Here is a 15,178-nt window from a genome sequence, read left to right on the forward strand (position 1 = left end):
CTATACTATTACTTTTTTTTAACTTTTTTCGACATACTATACTATTACTTTTTTTACTTTTTTCGACATACTATACTATTACTTTTTTTTTTTCGACATACTATACTATTACTTTTTTTTTACTTTTTTCGACATACTATACTATTACTTTTTATTACTTTTTTCGACATACTATACTATTACTTTTTTTTTTACTTTTTTCGACATACTATACTATTACTTTTTTTTACTTTTTTCGACATACTATACTATTACTTTTTTTAACTTTTTTTACTTTTTTTTTTTGACATACTATACTACTTTTTTTACATTTTTACGACATTATTTTACTTTTTTTTCGACATACTATACTATTACTTTTTTTTTTACTTTTTCGACATACTATACTATTACATTAACATTTTTTTTACTTTTTCGACATACTATACTATTAGTTTTTTTTTACATACTATACTATTACTTTTTTTTTGTTTTTTTCGACATACTATACGGATACTTTTTATACTATACTATTTTTTTACTTTTTTCGACATACTATACTATTACTTTTTTCGACATACTATACTATGACTTTTTTTTACTTTTTTCGACATACTATACTATGACTTTTTATTACTTTTTTCGACATACTATACTATTACTTTTTTCGACATACTATACTATTACTTTTTTTTTTTTTTTTCGACATACTATACTATTTTTTTTTACTTTTTTCGACATACTATACTATTACTTTTTTTTTTACTTTTTTCGACATACTATACTATTACTTTTTTTTTACTTTTTTCGACATACTATACTATTACTTTTTTCGACATACTATACTATTACTTTTTTTTTACTTTTTTCGACATACTATACTATTACTTTTTTTTACTTTTTTCGACATACTATACTATTACTTTTTTTTTTTTACTTTTTTACTATACTATTACTTTTTATTACTTTTTTCGACATACTATACTATTACTTTTTTTTACTTTTTTTCGACATACTATACTATTACTTTTTTTTTTTACTTTTTTCGACATACTATACTATTACTTTTTTTTTTTTTTTTCGACATACTATACTATTACTTTTTTTTACTTTTTTTTTTTTATTACTTTTTTTTTTTCGACATACTATACTATTACTTTTTTGACATACTATACTATGACTTTTTTTTTCGACATACTATACTATGACTTTTTTCGACATACTATACTATTACTTTTTTTTACTTTTTTCGACATACTATACTATTACTTTTTTTACTTTTTTCGACATACTATACTATTACTTTTTTCGACATACTATACTATTACTTTTTTTTTTACTTTTTTCGACATACTATACTATGACTTTTTTCGACATACTATACTATTACTTTTTTTTAAAACTTTTTTCGACATGCTATACTATTACTTTCTTTGACATGACTTTTTTCGACATGCTATACATAATTATTTACTTTTTTCGACACGCTATACTGACTTTTTTTTTCTCTTTCCGACATTCTATACTATGACTTATGATTTTTGTCAACGAACTAATATGAATATTTGTGCCTTTTTTCCACATGCTATATATATATGTATATATATACACTGACTATTACTTTTTCTACATTCTATACTATGACTTCTTTATGATATAAAAAAGTCATAGTATAGTATACATTAAAACAGACATAGAATAGTATTGTCACCACTCAGCTCCTAGGCTGTGATAGAAATAGGAGACCTGACAAGTTGAAGAAGTAAGAAAAATGTATTTATTGACAAACAGAACAATTGTGAAAGCCTGTAAACGGTCATGTGAGCATGCATGTACTGGATGTGTGAGAATGTCTGTAGCAAACAAAGTAAAAGGCAGCAGCGCCCACAGACGAAGAGAGGGACACCTCGTGGTAAGATATATCCAAAAACCATAGCGGGCCTAAGAGCGGCTGATGAACCAGATGGAGACCGGGTCCTGCAACACAAAGGAGAAACATGAAGACAAGGGACAAAGGGCAATAAAAAAATTCATGAAAAGCTGCCATTGTGTCGTTTGTCAGAGTAAAGTATAGCATATCAAAAGAATAATTCAAAAAGTATTAGTACAACGTGTCGAAAAGAAATTATAGCATAACATGTTAAGAAAAGTCATGAAACGTTCCTTGCAAGTCATAATGTAGTATGTGGAAAAATTTATTAAAAAAGTCACAATATAGTATGTCCAAAAACGTCACAAAATGGTCAAAGTACATCATATCGAAAAATGTCATAGTAAAACCTGTTGAGAAAAGTGAAATAAAGTCATAGTATAGTATGTCGAAAAAAGTAAAAAAAGTCGTAGTATAGCATGTCATAAAAAGTAGAAAAATAAATGATAGTATAATATGTTGAATAAAGTCGTAGTATGTCCTGGAATATTACTTTAAAAACTAAAACTAAAAAATAAATGTCACATAGTATATAACGATTATTTTCTTTGAGTAAGTGCTGACAGATTCATTCATCACCTTCCAGAAAGATTCAGTTTAACACTTCTGCATTCAGCTGTCAAAAGCCAAAACATACTTCAGTGGCAAAAAAAGAAAAGATTGCGAAATGTTCCAAGTCTTACCAGAAACTGCAGCGTTTTCTCTGGAAGGATGTTTCTAACGTCACACCTCTTCTGGTAAATCTCACATGGTCTGCCAATCAAAGTCACTTCCTGTCCATGTACTGCAGACGAGCTCCTGGACTTGATCCAGGTCATGACTTCCTGAGAAAAGAATAATTTCGGTTGGCTATGTTTCGCTTTTTCTAAATGAAAATTGTAAAATAACATTTATCTTTGGCGTCTTCTAGGTAAACGTTTCCCATGATTTTGGAGATATGGAAATGGTGCAGAGCAGATTAAATAAGTATTTAAAGTTACCAAGCCAATAAAATACACCGGGTCTCTTTAAAAAAGGAGAATTTATTATACAGGTTTACTTCTGCCCAAATAAAAAAGAAAATGACATAAACTTAATATTCAGAGTGATTACAAACACTGATATGGTTGGTGAGTTACAAACAGAAGGAAACTGTCAAATTTGTGCATTTTAAACATTTTTAAAACAGGAGCACAACATAATGAGGTGTAACTGCCTCATCGATCATCCAGCAAAAACACAAACAAACTACGATTTAAATCAAAGAAAATAAATAATGTACATTCAAAAGAAATCACAAAACAGGTTGTGTCAGATCCTGCTCCACCCTGTTCAGAGAAAAAGAAACCAAGATGAAATCAGAATATCAGACAGATCTATAAATTCATTAGTCATTCTGTCACAAATCAATCACTTTCTGAACTCGACATCTGCTCGTTAACTTGTATGAGACAACGTTAAAGTGTCTTTCTGAAGCTGTGAATTCAGAAAGTGATTTCTGACTGAACGTCTCTACTGTCGATAGCTTTAGAGTTTATATGCAGACTTACACGGACATCATGCATTAGAATCCCCAGTTTTGGTTTCGATCCCTGCCTCCTCCACCTTCTCTCCTACCCCATCCTCCTCCTCCTCCACCTCCACCTTCTCTCCTCCCCCCTCCTCCTCCACCTTCTCTCCTCCCTCCTCCTCCTCCCGGTCCTCCTCTTGGATTGCACATGTCCTTCTCCCTCTTGTGCTTCTCATATCTCTCTGCCATGAGCACCAGCTCCTCTGGAACCTCCTGCAAAAGGATTCACAAACATGAAATGCACTTTAAGATATTTTTATTAAATACACTTCAAAACTTGATCAATTCAATTAAGAACATGCCGTTACACATGCTTTCTAATCAATGGCACTATATATATCTTAGCTTTCAGGTTGCAAATTGCAATTTTTTTCCTGATTGAGAGACGCTAGAACAATTTATATGACAGCCTTCTATGGTTTAATCATAAATGCAGAATCCTATTGGTCAGTAAAAAAAAACAAGAAACATATAAACCACTATCCTATTCATATTTTGAACAGACTCCCTGTCACACACACTGTACGTCAACATAAAACATGTTGCCAAAATAATAATAATAATAATAGTAATTCCAACCTGTCCTGCTCGCTCCAGGATGTGAATCAGCTCAGGGGCCATTCTCCAGTTTTCTCTTGTTACCAGGGTAACAGCAGCACCTGAGCGTCTGGCACAGAAATGCATCAACATGAAATACTAACACAAGAACATCCATTTACTTTCAATCATGTGACTGCAGAATAAAGTGACGCACACACACACGCACACGCACACGCACACACACACTTACCCTGCTCGACCAGTGCGGCCCACACGATGAACGTACTCCTCTATGTTACGAGGGAAGTCATAGTTAAAGACGTGCGTTATGTCGTGGACATCCAGCCCTCGAGATGCCAAGTCTGTAGCGACCAGGATACGGACTCTGCCTGGAAGGAGATGAAACCGTTATTCTCTGGTCAGTTTGAACCTTCGGCCTTTACTTGTGGACTACAAGATCAATACCAACATTTGAGTTTCAGTGTCCTCTGCTTTCCTGAGGTGAGTAGAGTCTATTTTTAAAAAACACTTTTCCCTCCTGGTACGTACTCTCTTTAAAGTCCTTGAGGGCCTCTTCTCGGTCACACTGCTCACGGTCACCATGGAGACTCTGCACAGCCAGACCCTGCAGACACATGTCACTGGACAGGTCATCGGCCCTGAGAGCGCACGCAAACACACACACATGAAATCGTTAGTACGGGTGGTTTGCTGCTAAAAACACAATTTACTCCCTCGTTCACAAAGGCGTACGTGACTGATTCACACTCACACAAGCTTCTTGCCAACAAAGATGAGGACTTTATCCAGAGGCAGCATGTTTCTGATGAAGTCGAACACGTAGGACTTCTTCTCCTCCTCGTGGACGATCAGCACCGTTTGCTGCACTGTGTTAACGGCCTGAGAAACACAGTGAAGCTCGCAAACATGGATTCCAGATCTTTAGCACGCAGCGCCTTACATTTACTTTCTAGTAGCTATTTAACTTAAAATAATAATAATTAAAACATTTTGTCGGGAGCATTGTCTCGAGTATTCAGGTGGGATGAAGTGTAAACATCAAAGACTAAGGAAAATAGCTTCTCCCCTCTAACCTTCATGCCCCCTCCTAGACGCCAGTATAGAAAGTCTGCAGACACTGAAGTGTAGCCTTGACCACCCTGTCTTGCTTTTCCCTTTATATTCAGAGTGTGAAGCCTTTCTTATCAGTGCATACTTTTGCAGGCTGTGTGATCCTGTAAACCTCTGCCTCTTTCTTGCAAGAAATAAAATACCACAAAGACACTCTTTGTCATTTGATTGTTACTTCAACGCTCACTTTGGACATCGATAGATAGATAGGATTATTTCCACCACGGTATCCAGTCAACACACCTGATAAATGGTCCTCTGCATTTCTCTCCACTTACCGCCAAGTCCAGGGTGCCGACGTAAACCATCATGGGGTTCTTTAGATAGGATTTGGATAACCGCCTCACACCGGTGGGCCAGGTCGCACTGAATCATGGGAGTTTATGATGGAAAACAAAGCTCATTCTCATTTCTGCACATCCTGCAACATGTCAAAGTAAATCTTCATAACTCTTCTGTAATGAACACTATCACAAAGTAAATAAACTGCTTTTAATAATTTCCAAATGTATTGTTTTTCTTTTCCTATATTCAATCCCTTTGTGAAAATGAGTTGTGAGTTGTGATACTCAGAATTGGATAGTTTTTCTCTTCACATGATGATATTCCTAGAGTTTATTAATTTATGCATTGTTATGGTTTTCATGCTCTGCAATGTAAATGCTTTACAGACGGAGCTGCATCATTACTTGTGTCCTGATGTCCTGTTCACTACGGCTGTGATGACACACATTAGTTTAAAGTGCTTCATGGGATCTGACTTGTACCTGGTCATGACGGTCTGTCGGTCTGGGCGGATGTCCAGGAGAATCTTCATGATCTGGGGTTCAAAGCCCATATCTAGCATTCGGTCCGCCTCGTCCAGCACCTTGTTTTTTTTTAACCACAATTAGAGCAGTTAATAAATGCAAATCTATATCTGTCAACATTTCGTACATATGTTTGTGCCAAAACCTAAATGACCAAACGCAGGTAAGCAATAAACGATGCGCCTCCTTTGATGTGAGTAAATGGATTTTCAGACTCATCGGATTTCAAATGACAACACCACAGAACCAGCTGTATTTAAGGAAAAGGTCAGTATTTAGACAACAATTTTGTATATTTCAAATACCCCTTAACCCTGTTATTCATTTTAGCAAATTCTAAAATGAATAAACAGCTTTGGTCATCACTTTCGGTGCGTTTGGGGTTTAACACCTGAAGATTTTCACGGATAGACTGAAGCACGGAGATGCACAGAAACAAACAGCTGACCAAGTAGGTGATGGAGCGAAGATTGATCAGCTCATTCATCTGCAGATCATTTAGTCGGCCTGGCGTAGCGATCACTATGTCCACGCCGCCCTTCACCAGGTTGATCTGGGCTCTCCTGTCTCCTCCGCCGTAGATACAGACACTGAGAGAAGGAAGAGAGGAAACGGTCACGTCGCCTCTACATCCCAAAGAAATATTATTCTGTTAGAATTCTAAGCTCATCCGTAATGATATTATAAGACGGCTGGACCTTTTGTAGCCCTTGTAGCGATACTTGCTGCACTCCGTTTCAATCTGCAGGGCGAGCTCTCTGGTGGGAGTCAGCACCAACATGCCTGGACCACCACGCTCTGCTCGAGGCCTAAACAGGAAGGAAAGACAAAAAACAGGCACAATTATCAAAGCTGCACACCTCAGAAACAAATTAAAGTAAAGAGTGCTTTCACTGTTTGGAAAGATAACAAAGATGCCTAAAGAAAAGATTAAATGTTGGCTGTAAGAAAGGTGGTGTGCTCACACAGGCTGTCCGTCCATGTGGATGAACCCTGGCAGCAGGTAGGCCAAGGTTTTCCCTGTTCCGGTCTGAGCGATGGCGATCAGGTCCTCCCCGCTCAGGGACACCGGCCACGCCTGAGACTGGTGAGGAATCAAACACAAAGCATCGTCATGCATCTATACTAACAAAGATTAAAACTACATACATTTGGTGTAAGACAGACTAATCAAAATAAAACGAACCTAAAAGGAAAGTTAAAGATTCATTGAATAAATTGTAAAATAGTCGATAGATAAAGGTGATAGAAAATAGTTGTTATTGGCAGCCCTAGCTTGAGCAATTTATAGATAAGGTCATCAGATAAAACACTGATGTTGAGTCCACGGAAATAATAACATTCAACTAAATCGTTAAAGGTGATTTCATATCTAATAGCTACATGATACGACTATCTGTGAATTAATTAAAGCTGTTTATTCCACAAAATAATGTATTGGTATTAATAAATAACCTATATTTGTAAGCTGTTTATTGTGATTTCCTACTAGATGTGTGGCAGTGTTTTAAGTGTAAAAATATATTCATCCTCATAGTTATTTCTTATCTGTATTTGACATAAAGGGCCTTTTAGCAGGAGGAAAATGGTAGGATTACAGAGGGGGGTAAACCAGTAAAGACGGGCATTACACTACAGGGCATGTGATTTTCAGAATTACAGCCCTGACACACACAACAGCTTCCTGTGAGACTTAACTGGTTGGTATGGATACCAATCTAACTGAATCACAGGTATGAGCAGCAGAGCAGGGTGGAGCAAATAAAAGGTGCGTCATTACACCATATTCAGATGTACAGGAAGAACAGTAGGTTTGTGTAATATACAGAGCTGGCACATTCAAAACCACAGGCCTGTGATGAAACATCCATTATACTGAGCCTCTTACTGTGAAATGAAAGTGAAAGCAGAGGGAGAGTGATGACGCCGTTTCATTTCCCCTTGCAGCACACAGCGAGCAACGTCTGAAGACTAAGAGCCTCCGGAAACGCACCCAAAAACCAGGAATCACACCCATGGAATGTGACTCCTGTGTTCAGCACCCCGATATAAAAACAGATGCATGTCTTACAGGATGGAGCACATTCTAATTCAGAAAACAGACATTTCTGAACGAATTCCTGGCCATGTCTTTATGTTTCATAGAAAGGATGTTACTAAAGGGAAGAGAGATGTGCAAAGATAGAAAACTATAGAATGGTAATTGTAAAACATCAGATTTTCTCTAGAGAGAAGGCTCCCTACTTCAGAAAAGATCCTCTTTGGTTTCCATGAATCACTTTCTAGAGTAAGATGTACATACACCCAAACACTCATTTTTAAAAGTCACAAATAGGTGATTAAAGTACATTAAATAATAAGAAATAAAAAACATCTTTAGATATGCATAGAACAAAATAAAGAAATAACTGTACAACGTTGGGCTGGGCAAATACCTCGATATAGATATTTTGATAAATCATTATCAGTAACGTGGACACATGACTAAGTGCCTAAGGCAAATAACAGAACAGCATATTACCATATTCTAGATTCTAGACAATATGTAGTCGCATGTCACAATATTGGGACAGCAGACCTTCTATGGTGGGCGTCGATTACTCAATTCAGTGGAAACCAATGAATAATTGAACTAAGCAAAGGCATCTCATGGATGTACTATGCGGGAATTTCCCAATATGGGTCTTTGTAAATCACGGGGATAACCCATGGCAGTAAATGAGTAATGAGTCAGGCCTCTACAGGTGCATTTGTCTTTGCAGCGTCTAACCCCACACACACACACACACACACACACACACACACACACACACACACACACACACACACACACACACACACACACACACACACACACACACACACACACACACACACACACACACACACACACAAAATAAGGGGCCCAGTAATTAAAACAACTTACAGGACAGAGAGAAATGTTTTTAGTCTTTTAGTCATCTTGTCAGGCACATGCAACTTGTTTATCAGAGTCAAACTAACATAAATATCAGCTACAGCTTTGCTGAATTCTAAAGCATCATTGGAGAAATATTCAGCTGATACTTCAGAAGCATGATCAGTGAATACAGGCGGAATAGATTTGGCCAGGTGCCAGGTCCATACCTGGATGGGGGTTGGTTTGACAAAGCCAACGTGTTCAATATTTTCCATGATCTCTGGATAAAGCTGGAAGGCCTCCAGAAAGGTGCGGCAGGGATTGGGGATGGGTCGCTTCTCCCCCTCCTCCTTCAGGTCATCCACAAAGATATTGTTATTCTCCTTCCTGTGGAAAAAAATATAAAACAAACAAGAACATTGTGGAACTGGTTGAACGGCTAGAGGGCAGCTGATACCAAACATACTGCAGCCCGAGACAAAGAGGAATATGCAATGTGATTAACTGTGACTTATGCTGAAACGCCACATGAAAATATACTGAACACGTGTTGTTTTTCTTTTCTTTTAAAGGTTGGACCAAAAATACACTTTGATTTTCAAAATCCAAACATTTTTCAATGCTAAATAAATTAAATTAACAAGAATTTGTAAAGGTGAAATTGACCCAGAGGCAGGGTTCTAACTAATAAAGTTGAATAACTATTTGTGAGGCCGTACAGATCAGAGTTCATGTAACTTCATTGTTGCCAAATACTTTTCCTGTATTCCCCAGCAATTATCAATCTCTCATCCTTATTGTGAAGCATTGAAGATTGAGAGAATTCCGAGGTAAGTAAGGTTTGCGAGTGTCTTCATGACAAATGTGCACACAGTTTACTGAGAATATTACAGCCGGACCTGCTCAGATACCACGCTAAAGGTGGATAAATGGTGCCACCTATTGGTCTGAGGCTGTAATGGAAAACAAAGCAGACAATCACACACCTACGGGGTAAAGTGTAATCTGGAGAAATACAGCAAAAACATATGGTTTCAAATTTTGTAAGCCTACAAATAACACTCTTAGAGTCATGGTATTTGACTCTACTTAAACATGTCATAATCATTTGTTAAATAATACAGGTGTCTATCATTGTATACTAAAATATGGACTCCTCTTTTTACCACCACAGGGAGGATGCTGTGATAAAAAGGGAACACTGGCAGATTTACCTCCATTCACTGACTTCCTCTGCTGTGAGCGTGGAAACACTCTCTGCCTCCATGTAAAAGTTCTTCTTCAAGGATGGGAGGTCTGAAGGAAGTTGCAAATATTATAGCCATGGATGAGGCCCATTCATCATCATCATCATCATCATCATCACCAGTACAGATCAATCAAAATGAGCAAGTAACAACAGACAAGGGCAAAGAAAATATATAAACGAGGGGTTTTGTGTTTTCACTACTAGGATGCTGCAACAGCCCCGATTGTATTTATTTTCTTGTTGATTGTCTTTGGAAATGTAACCCTGCAGTTGACCCATCTCTTCTATTTGTTACTAATATTGAATTAATACAAGATAATGGAAGTAAATCCATCTGTTTTAGTTAATTATGAATCATTACAAATGTGCAGTGAACTAGCAGATAGTCACAGTGAGAAAAAATAAAACATGTGACGGAAAATTTTGATGCATCACTTAGAATCGATAAATGTTTAATAATCGCATCATAGTCCTCTGAATCTGAATCTGAATTGAATCGTGAGGTGAATAGAGATTTCCACCTTTACATGATAGGCCAGTTTTGATTTGCCTTTGTACTCTTGCACATTGGATTTGAAATGAAAAAATAAATTATGGAAATAAAGTGTCTTTTTTTAAATTTGCAGCCAATGAACTGCGTCCCTTTAATTGTAATAGAAAAAATAAAAATGTCTTGATCCTTAGATGCAGTGAAGATAATAAGGAGTTTGGTTTCATTCTTTTCTGCGGTTTGCTGATATTTACAGTCCGTCCTGTTTGTTTATCTCCTCTCTCCCTCATCTAGGTTGGTGTTTCATCGAGGGCGGAGCTTAAACACTGCACAGAGACGGAACTTTGCACGCTCGATGCTTTCGCTGGTGATAGAAGCTGCAATGTTTCTAAGATGTTGGACTGAGAAAACGTGCACGCATGAAAATTGGTGTTCGGTCGAGAGATGCAGTGACTTAAACCAAGGAAGACTAAAAGAGCTTTGAGTAGGAGGAAGTGACATCATACGAGGCCTCACCTTTCCACTTGAGCTCCTCATACTTGTCCTTGTTCTCCCGGATGTCGTTCCAGTCTATAGATGGAGGGTCCGGGGCAGTCACCGCAGCCTGCTGTTCTGTAGTAGACCAGACAGAGTGATGCCTTACTCCTCCGTCACCTCCACCTCCGTAGCCTCCTCCACCACCGTAGCCTCCTCCACCACCAGCCTCCTCCACCACCTCCAGCCTCCTCCACCTCCTCCACCACCTCCGTAGCCTCCTCCACCACCTCCGTAGCCTCCTCCACCACCTCCGTAGCCTCCTCCACCACCGTAGCCTCCTCCACCACCTCCACCTCTGTAGCCTCCTCCACCACCTCCTCCTCCTCCATAGTCTCCCCTCCTACCAGGACCTGAGAAACAGATCAGTCGATGCAGAAGTTCCATTTCATTTATAAACCGCACCAGAATAGGGATGAGTACAGAAACCGGGTTTAAAACAGGGACTGAAGACGGTAGTTGAAATGTCTACTGAAGGACTAAATTAAGAAATATCAAGCAGGTGTTGCATAGAAAAAGGTAATCCCCTTCATTTAGACAAAATAGAAATAACTTAAAGAAAATGTTCAGTTTGATTTTTTTGGAAGAAACTGAACCGTTTGGATTAATCAACTGATCCGTAATAGTCAATAGATGAATGGACACAAAAGTAATTGTAAGAGGTAGCCCTAGTAGACATCCATAGAAAACATTTCCCTTTCTATCTTAGCTAAGTTTGTGACTTTTTCCATTAAACCTCTAGTCTGTGTGGCACTGTTAATACTATCTGCCCAATATTCAGTGTGGCCCCACTAAAAAAGAACAACCACAAGAATTATTTCACAGCAGGAATCAACAAAGTATTTCTAGAGAAATGACTTGGTACCATCGCGAGATCGCGAGTTGCCATCTGCCACCAGTTCTTCTATCATCTCCTTGGCTTTCTGCTGTGCGGCAGAGGACCCAAAGAGGACCACCTCCCCTTCATAGTCCCCTTTGTTTATCTAATTGAACAGAAAAGAACAGCAGAGTTACAAACAGGGCAAACAACTAACATCCTTTACAGATCCTGACCACAGTGGCTGTTCATGCAAAGAGCAATGTTCCCCTTGTTTAGTGAAGGATACTGGGCAGTAGCAAAGCAGTAAGGTCTTGCTGTAAGTTAAATTATGAAGATGATTCACAGCTTGATCTGCTTTTTAGGTAATCAATAAGACAACTTTTAATCTATGCAGTCCATTGCCAGTTAACATCATCTTGATTTGGCCCTTTGGACTTAAAATTACGCTGGTTTTGTTCTCCTCTTGGAATGGACTGTACCTTAAATAAAGACGCAATGCACTTATAAATACGGGGGTATGGGTCATTCCTATCTTGATAATAATACATATTACTATATGGCATGTTTTCTGGTAGAACAATAAATAAATAGTCTACATGAAATATCTATTTTTGTACACTCTTGTGTGGTTTAAATACTTGACTAAAGGAAAGTATTGAGTATTTTCTGTGTCTATTGTGAGGAACCTTTGGCTGGTTATGAAACCAGCCTCTTTGTGACCTACATAAGGACCCTGCTGCAGTAAAAACTTTAGTTTAAGGGACTCTGGTACTTGGAAACACTGCTTCTTATGTCTACAGAAAACAACAAAGCAAAATGAAAGTTCCTCATGGTAGCGTGCATTGAGAGCCTAAGTGCTATAACTAAATGTCTCCAAGCATAGAGAGCAATGAAGTCAATAGTTGTATTATATGAGAGTTTGTATGTGCTTTTTATAATCAATAATCAAGCTTTAAGGTTTGTTGTTTACACCTTTGACTGCAATTTTTCAAAATTAAATGAAACCGAAGTGAGAGACACAGTTTTTCATTCATAAGTGTGTTTGACTTACCTTTATCCTCACACCTGTGCTTTCTTCAAGTTCACGTATTTTGGCTCCTCCGCGACCTTTAACAGGATTTAAAAGTATTTAGTATTTATCCTAAATAAAATAAATTAAATAAAATAAATAAAAAGTCTAAATAACATAGAAAACACTCATATACGTCACTGGTTAGGGAAACCCCGTAGAATGGGGAAAGCCCTAACACCTTGGAGCCGTGTGACGTCACAAACCAGCGAGCCAATCACAAACAAGCAAACCAGCGAGCTAACAATCAGGACGAAGCTAACCAGGAAGCTTCCGCTCAGCTAACCTATTAAGCGAACACTTCCGCTAGTTTATCACTATTTTATATGTTTTATTTGTTTTTAAAACGTACCTATTATTCTCCCAACTAACGCGTTTTCCACGGTGAACGTCACGGGCCACTTTTCAGCTGGGGCGGGTTTTGTGGCGGGCTTTGTGGCGGGCTTCTGGGAGGCAGCGCCGCCCTCGTGGTCCTCCTCCTCCCAGTCGGACATTTTGAATTTGGCTAGCTTGAGCTAGCCGCGTCACCAAGGCAATTAACTGTCAATCAAGACGCATTCAGGTCCTCTCCGTTAATTCACACTCCCGACTTTATGATGTTCGACAGCTTGTAATGTGCAATGTTATTAATATAATAACATTTAATAAAAAGAAAACATAAAAATGTGGAGACATTTCGCAAACAAACATACATTTATTATTTATTATACTCCTTTCATCCATTATCCACAACCCTGAATATGTAAAATCCTATTTCCAAAAAAACGCAACATGACCAAGCTCAAGCAATTAACGGTCAATCAAGATGCATTCAGGTCCTCTCCGTTAATTCACACTCCCGACTTTATGATGTTTGAGAGCTTTTAATGTGCAATGTTATTAATATAATAACATTTAATTAAATCAGTATGAAAGAAAACATACAAATTTGGAGATATTTTGGCAAAAAACATACATTTATTAGATATTATACCCCTTTCATCCATTATCCACAACCCTGAATATGTAAAATCCTATTTCCCAAAAACGCAACATGACCAAGCTCAAGTTAGCTAGCTAGCCGCGTCACCAATGGCAATTAACTGTCAATCAAGACGCATTCAGGTCCTCTCCGTTAATTCACACTCCCGACTTTATGATGAGCTTTTGATGAAGTGTATCTATCAACATGCAATGTTATTAATATAATAACATTTAATAAAAAATAAAACATAAAAATGTGGAGACATTTTGGCAAAAAACATACATTTATTATTTATTATACCCCTTTCATCCATTATCCACAACCCTGAATATGTAAAATCCTATTTCCCAAAACGCAACATGACATTAGCGCAATTAACTGACGCATTCAAGTCCTCTCCGTTAATTCACACTCCCGACTTTATGATGTTTGCGAGCTTGTAATGTGCAATGTTATTAATATAATAACATTTAATAAAACAGTATAAAAGTAAAACATAAAAATGTGGAGACATCTCGCAAACAAACATACATTTATTAGATATTATACCCCTTTCATCCATTATCCACAACCCTGAATTTGTAAAATCCTATTTCCCAAAAACGCAACATGACCAAACTCAAGTTAGCAATTAACTGTCAATCAAGACGCATTCAGGTCCTCTCCGTTAATTCAATCTCCCGACTTTATGATGAGCTTTTGATGAAATGTATCTATCAACATGGAATGTTATTAGTATAATAACATTTAATAAAAAGAAAACATAAAAATATGGAGACATTTGGGCAAAAAACACAAATTTATTATTTATTATACCCCTTTCATCCACTATCCACAACCCTGAATGTGTAAAATCCTATTTCCATAAAACGCAACATGACCACATGTGTTTAAAAAAAATGACACAACACAGTTTAGTTAATTTGTACTTTATTAATGAATAATAAAATTATTTTTGCATTTCTCATCCAGAGAACATAATGTGCACTTTAATAAATTAATTTCAAAGAAATAAAAATGTTAACATTATCAAGCTTTAAGGCCCAGTTGTGTAATAAATTACTGTTCAAGCAGTAGAGAAGTGGTATTAATAGCCATCAATGACTTAAGGGAACTGAATGCCCAACCCAAATACAGGCTATACGCAAACAGGACAGTTATAGCCCTGTGAAGGATAACACAAGACATTTCATATGCAAGAAAGGCACCCTTAAG

At 37.4% G+C, this 15,178-nt stretch overlaps 1 protein-coding gene across 1 annotated transcript; it reads right to left on the bottom strand.

The window, feature by feature from the left end:
• Positions 1–1,805: 1,805 nt before the first annotated feature.
• ddx43 (DEAD (Asp-Glu-Ala-Asp) box polypeptide 43) lies at positions 1,806–13,496 on the bottom strand. The gene is made up of 20 exons (XM_054600463.1): positions 13,352–13,496; positions 12,982–13,037; positions 11,976–12,093; positions 11,407–11,463; positions 11,093–11,263; positions 10,052–10,133; positions 9,065–9,224; positions 6,904–7,022; positions 6,637–6,747; positions 6,387–6,528; positions 5,897–5,997; positions 5,408–5,495; positions 4,771–4,898; positions 4,548–4,657; positions 4,249–4,387; positions 4,038–4,125; positions 3,439–3,671; positions 3,171–3,216; positions 2,593–2,733; positions 1,806–1,956 (listed from the first exon to the last, which is right to left on the bottom strand). Exons 1-17 carry the CDS (start codon positions 13,491–13,493, stop codon positions 3,453–3,455), a joined length of 2,031 nt encoding a protein of 676 aa, XP_054456438.1. The 5' UTR covers positions 13,494–13,496; the 3' UTR covers positions 1,806–1,956; positions 2,593–2,733; positions 3,171–3,216; positions 3,439–3,452.
• Between the last annotated feature and the right edge of the window lie 1,682 nt (positions 13,497–15,178).

This window comes from Anoplopoma fimbria, chromosome 6 (genome assembly GCF_027596085.1).
Source record: "Anoplopoma fimbria isolate UVic2021 breed Golden Eagle Sablefish chromosome 6, Afim_UVic_2022, whole genome shotgun sequence".
Taxonomy (NCBI): Eukaryota; Metazoa; Chordata; class Actinopteri; order Perciformes; family Anoplopomatidae; genus Anoplopoma; species Anoplopoma fimbria.

Coding starts and splice junctions, on each gene's coding strand:
- ddx43 (XM_054600463.1), bottom strand. CDS start 13,493: ATGTCCGACTGGGAGGAGGAGGACCACGAGGGCGGCGCTGCCTCCCAG. Junction 11,464..11,975: donor CAACTCGCGATCTCGCGATG/GTACCAAGTCAT, acceptor TCTGTTTCTCAG/GTCCTGGTAGGAGGGGAGAC. Junction 6,748..6,903: donor CACATGGACGGACAGCCTGT/GTGAGCACACCA, acceptor CTTCCTGTTTAG/GCCTCGAGCAGAGCGTGGTG.